Here is a 15,161-nt window from a genome sequence, read left to right on the forward strand (position 1 = left end):
TTCTTTTTCTTTCATTTTCTTCATATACTGCACCAACAAATTAAATTAAACAAAAGACCCATAATTTTATTGGATGACAGGGTTTTTTCTCAACCGCGATAATCGTTATTATTTGTTTGGCGCAGACTGTTTTTTGATCTAGTAGGAGTCGATTGAATCACTCTTAGATCATGTAAGATCAGGTTGCCTCAATCATATACTGTGTGGATGAGATTTAAGTGACAAAGATGGAAGAGATTTTACATGACAGACAAATTAACGAACAACACACTGAACTGTGACACCAAGGACAGTAGCAGCAACAGCTTTAAACACACCTTTCACCATCTCCTCATTAGGCAGCATCTTCAGCCGAACATCAATGGCCATCGAAACCTACAGAGAAAAAGAAAGATTTATCACAAGTAAGGCCAAGTGCAGAATGACAGGAATGCAGTTAAAAGTTTAAAAGGTGATACGTGAAGAGAAGATGATATTTCGTCAACAATCTGGAATCACTAACAGATTTAGAAGCATTTAGAAGCACTACTCATTGTAGATTGGGGATTTCGTCTGTTGTGATGTGTAATGCTGCGATGACGAGACACAAATTTGCAAGGATGAATATTACGTGAGTATCACAGTTATTTGCCCTTATTTGTTAGTTCTTTTAATTGAGTGTCAACGTCTCAACAAGCGACATTGGATCGGACATTGTTTTCATGGTACTGTCAAACGTTTCTAGTAGATTGGGGATTTCGTCTGTTGTGATGTGTAATGCTGCGATGACGAGACACAAATTTGCAAGGATGAATATTACGTGAGTATCACAGTTATTTGCCCTTATTTGTTAGTTCTTTTAATTGAGTGTCAACGTCTCAACAAGCGACATTGGATCGGACATTGTTTTCATGGTACTGTCAAACGTTTCTTCTTTCTGATGCTAGACAACATAGCTTTTGATATCATTTTCCACTCAGTTTAGTTACGCTTACTTTGCTTCTCGCTGCTATTACAAACAAACTTTTGGGTGATAACTGTCAGTTTCTGTTCCGACAACAAAGCTCACTTGTTAGATTTTTAATATTGTGTTTTTTTTTCTACTTCCGGTTTTCTCTTTTCAGTCAGTAGTTCAGTAAATAGTCATCTGAAGTACAAACGAACTACATTTTCGTGATCCTCGTTCAATTTGTCGTAAAGTTCATGTTTTATTTTGTACGAAAGCGTACTTCCGGTTTCAAAAATTTTCCTGAACTATAGTTCAGGAAAATTCTCGATTTTGACCAAAATCTGGATTTCGCTTAAATTACACCTAATCGACCCCAAATTTTACGTAGATCACGAATATTTAGTTTATTTTGACGACAGCTCAATGGTTAAGGCGCTATCGCTTACTTCCGGTATACTTCCGGAAAATTTGCATAAAACTAGCAAGTGAGCTTTGTTCTCTGTAGAATTCTAAAGACTCCATGCTAATTTTAAGCAAAGAGAAATGGTCTTTTTGATTACTTTTATGACTTTTGACTATCTAAGGCCAGTCCTTTAGATATTTAGTTTTGAACGTGTCAAATAGATGGCGTGAAAGAATGTTGTTTGTTGTGTCAGATATGGGCTTATGGCCGCTCGTTGCCAAAAGTTTAGCTACAGCTATTTTCTTCGAAAATTACCAATGAATTCGCTGGTAAATTGACTAGATTTCGTGTGCAATTTGTTTGGCATGTGTTCTTTACCGTTTATGTGTTTAATAACATCATCATTTCTCATCCATTTCCAGGAGAAAATGTGAAAGGTGCATGAAGCCTGTACTGTCTTGTATTGTGTTAAAAATCCTGGTATCCTACTGAATATGTCATCCAAATGACAAAGTGGTAACAACCAATGCTAGCTTTAGTACAGTATTGCTGGAACATAGTCTTCTCATCTTTTATCAGGATTCATCACTATTATCGGCTGAATCATTCTATGGGACTTGCCAGATCACCAACCCCATCACGGATCAATCTCTCATTCCATCTTGTAGAGAACCTTGGATAACTGATTGGTGGTTTAGTGTGTAAGTTTACTTCTCATGTCACTGAACTTATTTTGTTGCAGTCTTATATGTATTTAAAGTATTGTTCTGCACTTATGTCTATCTAATGTTTAAGTTTAATTATTCTTTTAGATCATAGACATCAAGCACATTGATGCCACAAATTATAGACAAGGTGACTTTATTTTTTATTTACAGGTTCTTCGGTTTCTAATGTTGCATGATAGACTTTATGAGAAGTCATGTCCATTGAACAAAAAGGACAATGACTATACAGTACCTGTTGGCTGCTACCCTTTAATATCCCCTTTTACTTCATGAAAATGTAAGCAGGCCCTCTTGATTTGAGGTATTTCTTTCTGTCGCTAAAATTTTATTCAAAATAACTGTCCTAATAAATGTTCATTCTGCCTACAGGATAACTTCTTCGCTACTTATCATGGATTTCATCCATTGGTGAAAGCCAATGACAACCAGGAGGAAAAGAGTGTGCTGGTCGAATGGGGACTTGCAAGCTTAAGTCGGAAGCCATAAGGATATGATTAATCGTTCTCGTAATAACTGTTCCTCAACTCTTCGCTCTTTTTCCGGTTTCTCCTACCATCTCCCTGTCTGCAGTCAATTAAGGCAGTCTCCCCCTGTCTTGATTGACTCCATGTGCGAGTTTTTAAAGCAATTTATCTCCCAAATAACACAAAAGAAGTTGGTTAGGTTTGTTTTATTTGGGTATAAACTGTTTTATAACTTGTACTAATAATCAAATGCCTTGTACCGGACGCTCTGTTTATTAAATTTTTGATAATTTTGGGAAATATTAATCAAATGTATTTAAGTTAATTAGATTAAATTTAATTCAATTATATTTAATTCGATAACAATTAATTTAATCAAATTATTTTTTTTTCAATTAAATAAATTTCATTTAATAAAATTTTATTTTATTAATTTTATTCTGTAAATTGTTTTTTATTTGATTAAAATTTATGCAAATTGCGATTTCGAATTTGAACGAATAACTGTATATTTAACGAGTTTTATACATGATTTGATGAAACAGCAATTAAGTTTACAAAATTAAACAAGTAATTTCAGGTTTAGGTTTCTGATATGAAGTAAATAATTGAAAAATTGCTTTAAGACAACGAAGACAACCGCACAAAGAACTTTCACCAACATAAGTTGCAACATACCACATTGAAAACCTAAATATCAAATCTTTTGAATTATACACTACACAGATGAAAACAAATAAGACAAAATATTTTAGTAGACAACCAAGATTCCACTGGAAAACCAACTGTAGGATAACATCAGCATCAGCTACTTGGATTTCAGCAGATACAGCATAACAGCTTGAACAGAAACCAGACAGCAAAACCACTTTCCATTTCCACCAACTCCTGTGAGAAAAAAAAAACAGACATCATAGTTGGCAGTTGAATCAATCATGACTGATAACTATTTTTCAATAAAATTACACACTTCTAGAGTTACAAATAATAAACTCATAAATTACCATTTCTTGAGGTTTTCTTGCATCTATACTCCTAGTCGCCCCTATGGATAACACCAGCTTCACGAAATGCATGCAGTAGATTGACCCTTTACATTGTCACCAAATCCTGTTAAGATAAAAGCATAATCATTAACTTACATTTCAACTATACCAGATGTAAAACCACTGGAAGACAAGAAAGGAAACAATCGTGTCATAAAATTAAAGTTTAGATGAAATGCGAGCAGAAGCAAATTCTTTGAGTTACTAGACAAGATTGCATAAAAAGTTATGAGGAAGGGAATTTGAGTTCTAGTTCAATCAAAAAAAAATTACAAGTCAGCTCGGATTGATCAAGCAACAAGCAGGCAACTATCTTTTAACAAGAACTCTCCTCCACTACATTATTTTGATCAGACTTCATGGAACTTCCCCAATTACAGCCCATAATCACAATCAAACTACCTTTTCAAGATGTCTTTGTTGCTGTTACACTTCAAGTAACACTACCCCTCTTTGGGATGACACCAGCAATGTAGACTACATTGAGAAGCTTCAGTTAAACCAACTTGACTTGAACTCTCTTTCACCAGCTGGCTGCAACAAAATCACCTGCATGCTGCATGACAGTAATGAAGTTCAGCCTTTGCCATGTCCTCAAGTTCTTCGGCAGATAAGAAAAGTAATCTTTCACCTGGACATAATTAAGAAAATCAATTGCATTATGGCAGGGAAATTTATACAATTTAAGTATCTGCATGGGATATACTTACAATCAATCCATATAGGTAACAATGGACAACATTTCAGCCAAATGGACTGCAGTTGAGGCCCAAGTGATCAGATTATTAGGTAAGTACTATATATATACACACAGATGGATAGATACTTTTCCAATTGTCAACTTTAGTGGATGTCTGCAGAAGCCAAGTGCATTACTAAACTAGAAAATAAAACATTTTATTAGTTACAAATTTACAAAGAAATTTCTACAAAAACATTCTTAATTGGAAACATGAAATAATATGAAAAAGCTTTCTTAACTAAGGTACTAACACACTTGAATTAGTTAACAAGTACTTAATTACCTTAACAGATTCCCTCCTTTCAACACATTTGTCTTGCAAGTTGCAACATAGTAGACCCTCACGAAGACCGTCTTAATGGCACGACAGCGACCACATTGTGGAGAAAAGGAAATCTGCTTTAACAAATAGATTGAATTAGATTAGCAAATGGGCTTTTCAAACACTAAAAAATCTCACGATTCACTTACTTACTTTAAATTGGTTCACTATCGGTTCAGCTTAGGCGAATGGCGAGAAAATAACTCATCTTTTGACGAAACATGCAACATACAGCAAGAGACGACATTTTGGGAAGGCAAATCGAATGATCAGATGGAATTACCTAATATTAATTGAAGGAACTGTTAATGTTACCTATAATTTCACATAGCACAGATTTTCATTGGTAAATTGTAAAGTATGAATTAGAATAGTAAATATACAGGTAAGAAAGTAACTCACAATGACTGAGGTGAACGTTATCCAACAACGTCTCGGAAGGAAAGACAAGCAAGCCATGCTTCGAAAAAATAAATAAATAAATTTCTATCAAAGTACAGTTTCATGCAACAAAAAAAAATTATCTAGCTCATTCCTTTGACTTATCATTCTCAACATTTACCCATCACCCCTAAGGAAAAAAAGGTTTACAATGTCAAGAACAGATAATTCAAAATTATTTCGAAAAAAGGTGTAGGTTCAATCACGTAAAACCACAACTTAAGATTTCACTAAGAATTACACCAAAATTAAACAAAGGAATTTACTCTCTACAGTCTCTAGTCTTCAATCATTGACATTGAAAGCTTGCTTTTAAGGATAATATTAAACATTATTACTCTTTATCAAGTACTTTTGGTTTCTGCACAATAGACAATAGTCAAGCTCAGACAAGATCAGATGATTTGGCCAAGTGGAATTAACCTTGGGACAAGAATATCTACTTCACAATTGAAATGATTCCCAGGTGAAGCATGAGAAGATTAATATAAAAGCAATCCATCATCTTTCTTCAAGAGGCTTCAGCACTATCTTTCTGACTGATTCTTGAACCAACATGTTTGGACACATCAATGACAAACTAGCCTAATTTTCAAGAAAACATTACTGTACATACACATGTCCAAAGAAGACTGTTAGCAATGTAGATTCACCATCACCAGAAACAATGGCAGCTTATCCCGAGTCAAGCACTCCTTTCACCATCTTCACATCGAGCAGCAAACACCATCATTCAACAGCTTGAATTAATATACCAACTAAAGTTAAGGAGAAAGATTGTTTAAGCTTTGGAATTCAGTAGATAACAATTATTATGAACAAAATAGTGGACAGTAAGCTGCATGGCCATTGCACATTTCCTCCTGAAGTGGATGAGAAACATTAAAACTATCCAACACAAACAGAATAGAAAAAAAAAAACTTACTTCAAAGTAAAAGTACTTCTCCATGCAACAAAACATCTCAACATGCAGTGAAAGTCTTCAGAAATTGGAGAGCACTCCACAACAACACATGGAGTTGACAAGTATATATTGTAAGCTTTCAGACCTGTAAATTCACCACACAAAACAATATTAAAGAATTCAAGGAGTTTATATGGCTCAACAAGTTGGGAAAAGTACCTCTCAGTAGCAATCATATCCCTTCTAGGGACACCAACTCGGCAAGATATGATGCACTGTCAAAACAATATCTCAATGAAGATATAATTCTAACAAAAAGGCTTTACAATGTCAACAACAGAAAATTCAAAAGTAATTTGAAAAAAAAAGGTATAGATTCAATCACGTAAAACCACATCTTAAAATTTAACGAAGAATTGCACCAAAATTAAACAAAGGAATTACTCTAGTGTAGTTGAAGCAAAATGAAAATGGATGTGATGAAATATCCCATACAGATACAGAATATATTGAATTAGACTTATCTTTAATTGGAAAACATATACAAAATAGTTACCATTCCATTCAAGTTTCTACTTTCTAGTACGAGACGACATTTGAGCATACGGACATCACTTTCAGGACACATGGTCAGACGACTCGCTGGGAGTGGGACTGAAATTGTAGACAAAATAACCTTCAGATTCACACACGACTAAAGAATACATCTAATTCAGTAATTTACATACACAATAGCATTCACATGTGACAACCAAAAAGAAATACCTTTCTATCTTCACGATGCCAAACGTTGAGGTTCGCTCCGCTGAAATGACTAACACGTAGCCGAACTGAAAATGACCGTGCAGCGTGCCAGCGTCCCAGTTCTACAGTGCAGTTAACTACTGACACTGACACTTTGTACTGACTGCAACACCAAACCCCTCTGGTGGACGAATTTTAACCCTACCTTTTGACAAAAATTCTAACCCCAACCCATGCCCCAACCTTTTGAACAAAAAATTCTAACCCTACCTTATAACAAAAATCTTAACAACCTTCAACAACCACTTGTAATAATAAATATTGATAAAACATAGAAAAAAATTTACCACACGTCGCCATAAGGAAATTCCAACCCCAACCAATGCCCCAACCTTGAGAAAAATATTCTAACCCCACCTTTTGAAAACAAACTTGAAAAACTTCAACAACCACAATTGAATGCTATGATTCTTTATTGATTGATTTATAGAGATGGGTGCACTGCACTGCACTGCATGCTGGCCTAATCATCTGATTAGTGATTAATGATTACCCGGACTGGACGTAGACTGTGTAGACGCAGCTCTGGTAGACATATTGGACGTTACAGCATTGCCAGGTATGAAATACCCAGCTTGTCGCAATCGCAATATTCCCCATTAGAGCAGCAGCAGCTATGACGCATGGTTTTTTCAGTCTGATCTGATTCCGAAGTCTTCTTGTTGACAAAGTCTGAGTTTAAACTTTTAGTTTATTCTTTTAAAATTTCAACAAATTATTATCTTCTATACACATCTTCGAATCTAAAAAGTGCACTATCAATTAGAAAATGTCGGAGGAGCAACGACAAAAAGAGTCTGAAGTGGTCCAAGAATTCAAACTTGAACAAGATAACGAGCTTCGTTTTGAAGTTGAAAGCAAAGAAAAAGTCACATTAGAGGTGTGTTAAATTGTTTTTAATTGTCAGAATTCCATTCAACCTAACTAGCTAACTAATTTCTTTCATAGTTGAAATCTGGACTGGCAGAAGTATTTGGAACAGAAATTGTCAAAGGAAAAGTGTACAGTTTTGGTGGTGGTTCCAAGATCGCTGTTTTCACATGGCAAGGTTGTCTTTTAGAACTGAGAGGGAAAACAGAAGCGGCTTATGTGGCAAGAGAAACTCCAATGATTATTTATCTCAATACACATGCTGGATTAGAACAGGTAAAGTTACATGCAGATTGAATTGTATTACTTAAAAGTTTTCCAATATTATGTTTTGTGTGTATGTTCTTTATTTTTCCTCAGATAAGGAAGAAAGCTGATGCTGACGAGACTAAAAGAGGCCCTATAGCCATGATCGTTGGTCCAACAGATGTTGGAAAATCAACAGTTTGCAAGTTGCTTTTGAACTATGCAGTGAGAATGGGTAGAAGGTAGACAAATTAAGAAAACACTATAAAACATTTTATATCTGAAGAAATAGAATAAAATTTTTTATGTTTTAATAGGCCTATATATGTTGATTTAGACGTTGGCCAGGGACAACTTTCCATTCCAGGCACTATTGGTGCAATGGCAATTGAACGTCCTGCTGATGTTGAAGAAGGATTTTCCCAAGTATGCCCACTAATATACCACTATGGGTACAAAGAACCTGGGAGTAATGTAATGCTGTACAATTTACTTGTCACCAAATTAGCCCAAACAGTTGCAGAGAGAATGGAAGCAAATCGACAGAGTAGGAGAGAAAGTAATATTCTTTCAATCATTCAAATTATTTAAATTTCTGTGTAGATGCTGTTAGTGGAGTAATAATCAACACATGTGGCTGGGTAAAGGGCCAAGGGTATCAAATGCTTATTCACGCAGCCAAAGCGTTTGAAGTTGATCTAATAATCGTCCTTGACCAAGAGCGACTTTACAACGAACTAGTGCGTGATTTACCTGAAACCGTGAAAGTTGTATTTCAACCCAAAAGTGGCGGAGTATGTTTTCATGCTTGTTAATTATTTGTGTCATAGCTACAACTCTTAATTCTGGAATTATTGTTTGTGTTAGGTTGTGGAACGGAGTCGGCAGGCAAGAGTAGAATCTCGAGATCAGAAAATTCGCGAATATTTCTACGGATCAGCAGCCCAGTTTTATCCACACTCATTTGAAGTGAGATTTTCAGATGTTAAAATATTTAAAATTGGTGCGCCGGCCTTACCGGATTCATTAATGCCTCTGGGAATGAAAGCAGAAGATCAACTTACGAAATTAGTCACTGTTCAACCAAGTATAGATTTTTTATCTAATTTAGAGACTGACAAATTTTATTTTTCACGTTCCCTGTATTGCAGGCCAGCAATTATTGCATCATTTGATTTCAATTAGTATGGCTGAATCCGGGGAAGATGATATTATTCAGACCAACGTCACTGGGTTTATTTGTGTGTAAGTTTTGACGTCCTAAATCAGATGTTATTTTATTTATGACATTTCGTGCATTTACAACAGGAATAACGTGGATTTAGAACGGCAAATGCTTACGGTGTTGTCACCTCAGCCTCGACCACTACCTCGAACCCGATTGCTTTTATCCGACATTCAGTACATGGACTCCCACTGACCCTATAAATTGAACGAACAATACAAATTCTTGACAACCTTGTTATATCTGATCTTGTGTATTGTTCGTTCTGTAGGCCGTATGATTGCTCAAGTCAAACACTCACATACATACATACAAAATGTCTCTATCACACAAATTACACCCCTCACAAAACAGTTAAATAATAAGCCTCGCAATCGCGCAGGACGAGGTTTTTTTATCTAACCAAAATTTATGTCGAATTAAGAAGTGGACACTTAATAATCCGGGCACTGTCACATTCGACGACATGAGTGAACTATTTCATATTTTCGAGAGGGTAGGAAGAAAAGGTGGAACAAATATCCTAATGAATAAGATTGTTAAATTTTGCAAAATTCCCGTCGAAGAGACAAAAATATTCGGCAACTGAAGCCAAACACACAGAACGTAAGTTGTGGGTTGCATTCTGTTTGAAATACTTATCGATAAAGAAACGCGCGCAGTACACTGAATACGATCAGCTAAGTACACTTAGAGACAGCCAAAAATAAACACCCAAGATTTCGTAAGACTAGTACACAGCAACCGTTTCAAAAATTTTGCTGGCGCGGATTTTGCTCTCTCGGCCTGGAGAAGAGTCATGTTTTAACTTGACGTCCTTCGAAAGGGGCACTCGTAAACAGGATTAATTAATACGTAAATGTTTATGGGTGGATGACGTGTGGGAAGAAACGGGATCCTTGGTTAGCTTATAAATATAAAGATGGGCCTTAAATTATGGCAATCGTGAGTTGCACAAGTCAGAAACAATCCAACTCCATTCTGGTACTGCGGCGTAAAGGTGATCCAAAACATCTAAATCAAAATTACTCTTACACAAACATCATCGATTACTAGTTGTAATTTATCTTTACCATTTTCATTCGCATCGGATTTTAAATTCGTGACGAATGAGTCAATCGTTTCCAAATCCTGTGGTGAAAGTTTAAGGCGCTGTTTGACAACGTCCCAACTGACATTGGTTCGAGTAGAGTTCTTGACTGATCCACTCAGCGTGCACCGACCTCGGACATATTTTTTAAACGAGATCATACCAGATCGATCCTGAAATTAGTTATTTTTTTTTTATTTTTGCTTCATCTAATTTTAAAATTGGTGTAAAAGTTGCATTACATTAAAGATGAAACCAAAACTGGCAATGAGAAGGACATGAAAAAAGTGAATGAGATTTCCAGGGTACATACCGAGTCGTAAATTTCAAATATTTCCATTGCTTTAGGGTGCTCCACAGGGAGACGCAAATACCTAGCAAATTGCTTGGCAGTTGCCAGGCCACTTGAAGCATCTGCCATTTTGGCAAACTTTTCTAAAAAATCAGTTTCCAGCACTCTTGCATCCAAACTAAAAGAAAAATAGAAGGAAACCTTAATAAGAGAACCAATCTAAGATTAATTCAAATTGTACCCGAATTCTTCCCGAACATTCTGGACTTCGATCAGTCCAATTGAAGGAGGTAAACCTAGCTTTTTGGCTTTGCTCATAAGACGGCAATCCTCATAGGAATAATCTATAATCGGGACTTGTAGTGCTCTGAAATTTTAATAAGGTAAAGTATATAGAATAAAATTACAAATGTTATGATTAAGGAAAACTTACTTGGCCATAACGTCTCGAACATTACTTGCAAACAATTTAGGATTACATTTCTCTTCCTCTGTTGGAACATATACAGGCAAGAATTCCAGCTCACAATACGTGTAAAATTGAGTCATGGTTAACCAGAGAAGCTCCAAACTAAAATATTTGAAAATCAAATTTGTGACAATGGGTTATTTTGATTAACGTATAAAATAAAAATAAAAATAAAAACATACGCGCCAGGTCCTTGCCAAGTCCACGAAAGAGTATCCAAGCGATTAGGATATCTAATACAAACAGGCTGAACAGGAACACCGGGGTAAAAGGCTCCCGGTTTGAACGTGATTAATCCTTTACGATTGGAACAAGTTCCTTCCGGGAAAATGAGGATCTGCTGCCATCCGTCAGGCGAGGTTGTACGTCTTTTTATTTCCTTGATTGTATTCTGTCGAGAATCAGGATCTTCCCTCCAGACGTAAACTGGCTGGGTATAGTTGATGAGTTCTAATGAAGAACAACTATTATGACACAGTGACTCATACAATTTCGAGAGAACAAGTGAACAAATTTCGAATAAGCGTGTGCTATTAGTAAGCATAGAATAAAATGAATAAAAAAAAAACGAAAACCAACACCAGTAAAAAGAAACAAAACAAAAAAAGGCGAAGAAGAAGGAAGCTTGCATGCGTAGAAGACTCAAGTAACTCTCTAACCCTGACAATTTAATTCTGAAGCATCCGCGTGACGACCGAAACCAGAATGCGATTCGAAATGAAACGAATGACGAGATGGTTACTCGGCAGCAATAAATTTAAGGCGAAAGACGATCGTAAAAGTGTGGATCGCATGAATTATGTGCAACCGATTCGCCCGCGTCGATGGGATTCTAGACGACGAAACGGGGGGGAGGACAGATTGACGCGATGTTAGCAGAAGAGAGGAATCTTCGATGCTGTTTTTGGGGGGAGTGCAACTACTTACGTCCAAAAATTGGTCTCTGTCTGTCTTGACTTCGAACGATCAGGCAGGGCAGGCCGGTCCAGTGGGCTACAAAGGCATCAAGAAAGCTACTGTGCGGGGAGAAGATCAAGATAGGCGCCTCTTTGGCGGTGGCCTGTTGACCAATCACGCGCACACGGTAACCACATGATCGGAAGCAAAAGCGCGAAGTGGCAGTAATCAGCTTCGACAGAGATCTGCATGCGGCATCAATTCAGAGTAGGACACAATAACACTTGAGCCATTAGTTAAATTATTAACAAAATGGATTCAGTTACCACTCTTTCCCCACCCGTTTAGACCAGAACAATACCCGCTATAATTAATACTATGTCCAGTCAAGCAATCCATTAACAGACGTCATCGGGGCACCACCAAGCAATCAATATTGTGTGTATGCGTTTGTCTTTGCGTGTGTATGAACAGCAATAAATGTTTTAGTCACAAGCTATTTACAGGATGCGCATAATTCATTTACGACGCACAGCCTCGTGGTTGTCCCTCAAGATGATACACAAAAGATTCAGTCACAAAGGTCCAATTAGAATTGGTTGTTGCTTGGGTCCGTCTCTTATTAGTAAACTAATATTGTCAAAATAACAATTCCAAGTGACGAAAGTGCAGATCTCTGTTTCAGCCCGAAAACTTTCCAAGAAGAATCAATGAAGTAACATAGATTACGAAGACAATTGTTTAATACAAAGCAGTGAGTGCTTCCAGCCGATAAATCAATAAGAACTTTTTTGTCATCTGAACGCAGAGAAAAGCGGAGCGTGCCAAGGTGGGGCGTGGCAGACGGTCTAGACCCTTCATCTTCCTTTTTTTGTTCTTTGGGAGTATGGTGGTGCGGTCAATCTAACTGACTTCAACGCGAGGGTCCATGTATTGTTATAAATAGGAACGCGTTTAATGACCTCCAGCTGCTTGTTGGCATAAGTTATATGCCGATAGATTCGAACGCACGCTTAAATTTTTTGCCGCCCCTATCACTAAGCAAGATAAACGCTGAGAAACGAAAAGAAAAATAGCATGCACATTGAATACTAACGACTTAAAGAATTCGATTATTACAAGAGTCTTCTACCAACATCTACGTGGTCAGAATTTCATCCTGGTGAAAGAAAAACTTTCTCTTTGGGTATTCAGAGTGCTAACTATGGTCAACGTAATACGACGAAAAAGATGAAAATGAAATTATACTCGGGCTGAGAGATGATAACGGAGCCAAGCAGTAACCAAGCTAACGATAGATAAAAACCATGGACCAAAACGAAACAAAAATAAATAAAACAAAAAATAAAATCAATGAAAAGTAAAAATTGGAAAGTGAGTATGAAAGAAACGATTGGCTTTCTAAAGAAATTGATCACTCACTGGCAAAAAATGGCACCTCCTGAACTTCTTGCTTGACAACGAGGCTGGGCGCCGTGAGAAGTACAACAGGAAACGCATCCGAAAAACTCGAATGCGGTGCCAACGCTAAGATTGGCGCTTCTCTCTCGGTGGCCCTGATTCCCTTAATTGTTACTCGGTAGAACCCCATGTTGAAAAACATCTTGCACATCCACCAGCAGATCACCGTGCGAAGCTCCCTAATACAACCATTTATCACGGAATGAATTAAGTCGTACGACGCTCTCGGATACTGTGTAGCATGCGATCCCTTCCCCTCCATTAGCAAAATGATCAACGTATAAAATTACGACGACGAATGGCATGATAAACATAATGACACAAAGTGGATCCTAAATTAGAAATGCCATTTTCTGCAGCAAGTCAACATGGAAATTTTAAATATGCTCCTTAAAATATGAAGCAAAATAATTAGCATTTCTGAATTTTATGATCCACTAAGGAAGCTCAAAAGAATCAAAGAATTATTTGGTTTGCCTCCAAATCCAGGGAGGGAAACCATATATAAAAGCTGCACTTTTATAGTTTCTTCCCGCTTCCCAAATGCACCTTTCTTGAGTCTGAAGTTGACTGAGTAACACTACTGATTATTAAATAATAAATAAAAATAAAGATAGAGGTCAAAAATTACCTTCTCCATCCTGTCATGGGTTTGTGAATCAAATCTTCTTGAGATAAACCTATAGTACCAATACAGGCCAGCAAGTATGCAATCAAAAGGCAGGCAAAAACAGCAACAAGCCGGAGAGGGAGCAATATGACCGTCAAGATATAAACTTTGATCTTGTCATATGCACTCATGTCAATGTTATGCACAAACGGGTTCACTGCTGGTATCGTGGGATGAGAGGAGCAATCTGTGTTGGCAGTTTTCGAGACAGGAGCTGTTGTCCTTTGCCTCAAGCCTGATATCCCATTCATTCTGTTACCTTCTAGAAAGAAATCATAATTAGTTTAAAATGAATTCAGCTGACGTAATTCGTATAAAATCTATGCGCAACAGATTTGATCTACGTGGCCACAATTGGGGCAGTGAAAGCTGCAGTTTGTTGTTCCAAATCAACTAATTGAGAGATTACTCACTAATCAACGGTTGTCTATAAACTAATGACTGGTATGTTCTTTCTTTCGAGCAGCAACTTGAATGGATTAAAAACTGTCATCGGGATGGGGACACACAATATAAACTTCCACACCAAGCCAGCTTCAAGAACTTCTGCACTTGACAATTGACTCGCGCGATACAACCGAGCTGCCAAATTTCTCTTAGCGGCCAAGTCTCGAACTATGACGCTCTTTAAACAACTCTAACCAGCTTTCGGTACTACGACAAACAAGATATCAGAACCAAACAAAACAAAACATCCAGCCCAGCTATAATCCCGTCGTTCTTATTTTCATGCCCGAATAACAACGATACGCATTGTCTATCATTCACTAGGGTTTTTGTTCCTCCCACGGAGAAGCGTCGTTCATTTTTTATAATATCTGTACTATTCTATAGCTAAGAGCTCACAGTCTAATGTTTATTGTTGATCCCGTTCCCGTTGACGTTCTCTAATCGCGGTCGTGTAGGCTACTTGTCGCACCTGTGCATGGGAAGTAAAAAAGAAAGTAAACATGCACAGATAAGAAGTTTTGAAACTTGAAAACATATACACTACACACTCTAAAACGTGCGTATGATATTTATATCTCATCCTCATCTCTTTAGTTTGCGCGGTGAGAGAAGAAGAGGGACGAGTTATTTACGGGTATACTACTCGCAAGTCTAAACATAAACTTATATAACCGGTACCTGTGTCTTCTTTGGCTTCCTTCTAGAGCA

General features: G+C 37.0%; 2 protein-coding genes and 3 long non-coding RNA genes across 14 annotated transcripts; 2 read left to right on the top strand and 3 right to left on the bottom strand.

Annotated features, from left to right (window-relative positions):
• Nucleotides 1–45: 45 nt before the first annotated feature.
• Nucleotides 46–715, bottom strand: LOC124191216. Its single transcript, XR_006873335.1, has 2 exons — nucleotides 459–715; nucleotides 46–375 (listed from the first exon to the last, which is right to left on the bottom strand). It is a non-coding gene; the product is annotated as an uncharacterized LOC124191216 (long non-coding RNA).
• Nucleotides 716–1,408: 693 nt separating this feature from the next.
• Nucleotides 1,409–2,848, top strand: LOC124191215. Its single transcript, XR_006873334.1, has 5 exons — nucleotides 1,409–1,660; nucleotides 1,754–1,847; nucleotides 1,911–2,032; nucleotides 2,210–2,360; nucleotides 2,429–2,848. It is a non-coding gene; the product is annotated as an uncharacterized LOC124191215 (long non-coding RNA).
• Nucleotides 2,849–3,014: 166 nt separating this feature from the next.
• Nucleotides 3,015–7,305, bottom strand: LOC124191210. Of its 5 annotated transcripts, none has more exons than XR_006873330.1 (12): nucleotides 6,745–7,305; nucleotides 6,536–6,633; nucleotides 6,199–6,254; nucleotides 6,001–6,124; nucleotides 5,691–5,832; nucleotides 5,036–5,093; nucleotides 4,787–4,916; nucleotides 4,595–4,707; nucleotides 4,280–4,444; nucleotides 3,972–4,200; nucleotides 3,528–3,633; nucleotides 3,015–3,411 (listed from the first exon to the last, which is right to left on the bottom strand). It is a non-coding gene; the product is annotated as an uncharacterized LOC124191210 (long non-coding RNA). The 5 variants fall into 5 exon arrangements; XR_006873326.1 differs by having other exon boundaries at nucleotides 4,280–4,449; XR_006873329.1 differs by having other exon boundaries at nucleotides 4,280–4,449; nucleotides 4,595–4,710.
• Nucleotides 7,306–7,383: 78 nt separating this feature from the next.
• LOC124191188 (protein CLP1 homolog) lies at nucleotides 7,384–9,360 on the top strand. The gene is made up of 8 exons (XM_046584242.1): nucleotides 7,384–7,663; nucleotides 7,732–7,929; nucleotides 8,014–8,141; nucleotides 8,217–8,446; nucleotides 8,503–8,693; nucleotides 8,767–8,986; nucleotides 9,051–9,144; nucleotides 9,208–9,360. The coding sequence occupies exons 1-8, from the start codon at nucleotides 7,553–7,555 to the stop codon at nucleotides 9,317–9,319; spliced, it is 1,284 nt and encodes a 427-aa protein (XP_046440198.1). The 5' UTR covers nucleotides 7,384–7,552; the 3' UTR covers nucleotides 9,320–9,360.
• On the bottom strand, nucleotides 9,350–14,596 carry LOC124191185 (lysophosphatidylcholine acyltransferase-like). Of its 6 annotated transcripts, none has more exons than XM_046584236.1 (9): nucleotides 14,417–14,596; nucleotides 13,965–14,265; nucleotides 11,903–12,117; nucleotides 11,158–11,425; nucleotides 10,940–11,077; nucleotides 10,748–10,873; nucleotides 10,528–10,684; nucleotides 10,198–10,387; nucleotides 9,350–10,138 (listed from the first exon to the last, which is right to left on the bottom strand). In XM_046584236.1, exons 2-9 carry the CDS (start codon nucleotides 14,252–14,254, stop codon nucleotides 10,059–10,061), a joined length of 1,464 nt encoding a protein of 487 aa, XP_046440192.1. In that variant the 5' UTR covers nucleotides 14,255–14,265; nucleotides 14,417–14,596; the 3' UTR covers nucleotides 9,350–10,058. The 6 variants fall into 6 exon arrangements, with proteins under 6 accessions (XP_046440192.1, XP_046440189.1, XP_046440193.1 ...); XM_046584233.1 differs by lacking the exon at nucleotides 11,903–12,117 and adding an exon at nucleotides 13,295–13,512 and having other exon boundaries at nucleotides 14,417–14,577; XM_046584237.1 differs by having other exon boundaries at nucleotides 13,965–14,262; nucleotides 14,417–14,573.
• Nucleotides 14,597–15,161: the final 565 nt, after the last annotated feature.

Source organism: Daphnia pulex, chromosome 3 (assembly GCF_021134715.1).
Source record: "Daphnia pulex isolate KAP4 chromosome 3, ASM2113471v1".
Lineage (NCBI taxonomy): Eukaryota > Metazoa > Arthropoda > Branchiopoda > Diplostraca > Daphniidae > Daphnia > Daphnia pulex.

What these genes read in the sequence shown, in the direction of transcription:
- LOC124191188 (XM_046584242.1), top strand. Translation starts at nt 7,553, where the DNA reads ATGTCGGAGGAGCAACGACAAAAAGAGTCTGAAGTGGTCCAAGAATTC. An exon ending in AAGAAAAAGTCACATTAGAG is followed by an intron (nt 7,664 to 7,731) that starts GTGTGTTAAATT and finishes TTTCTTTCATAG; the next exon opens with TTGAAATCTGGACTGGCAGA. An exon ending in CACATGCTGGATTAGAACAG is followed by an intron (nt 7,930 to 8,013) that starts GTAAAGTTACAT and finishes ATTTTTCCTCAG; the next exon opens with ATAAGGAAGAAAGCTGATGC.
- LOC124191185 (XM_046584233.1), bottom strand. Translation starts at nt 14,254, where the DNA reads ATGAATGGGATATCAGGCTTGAGGCAAAGGACAACAGCTCCTGTCTCG. An exon ending in CCCATGACAGGATGGAGAAG is followed by an intron (nt 13,513 to 13,964) that starts GTAATTTTTGAC and finishes TGGTTGTATTAG; the next exon opens with GGAGCTTCGCACGGTGATCT. An exon ending in GGAGGTGCCATTTTTTGCCA is followed by an intron (nt 11,426 to 13,294) that starts GTGAGTGATCAA and finishes GTTCTTCATTAG; the next exon opens with AACTCATCAACTATACCCAG.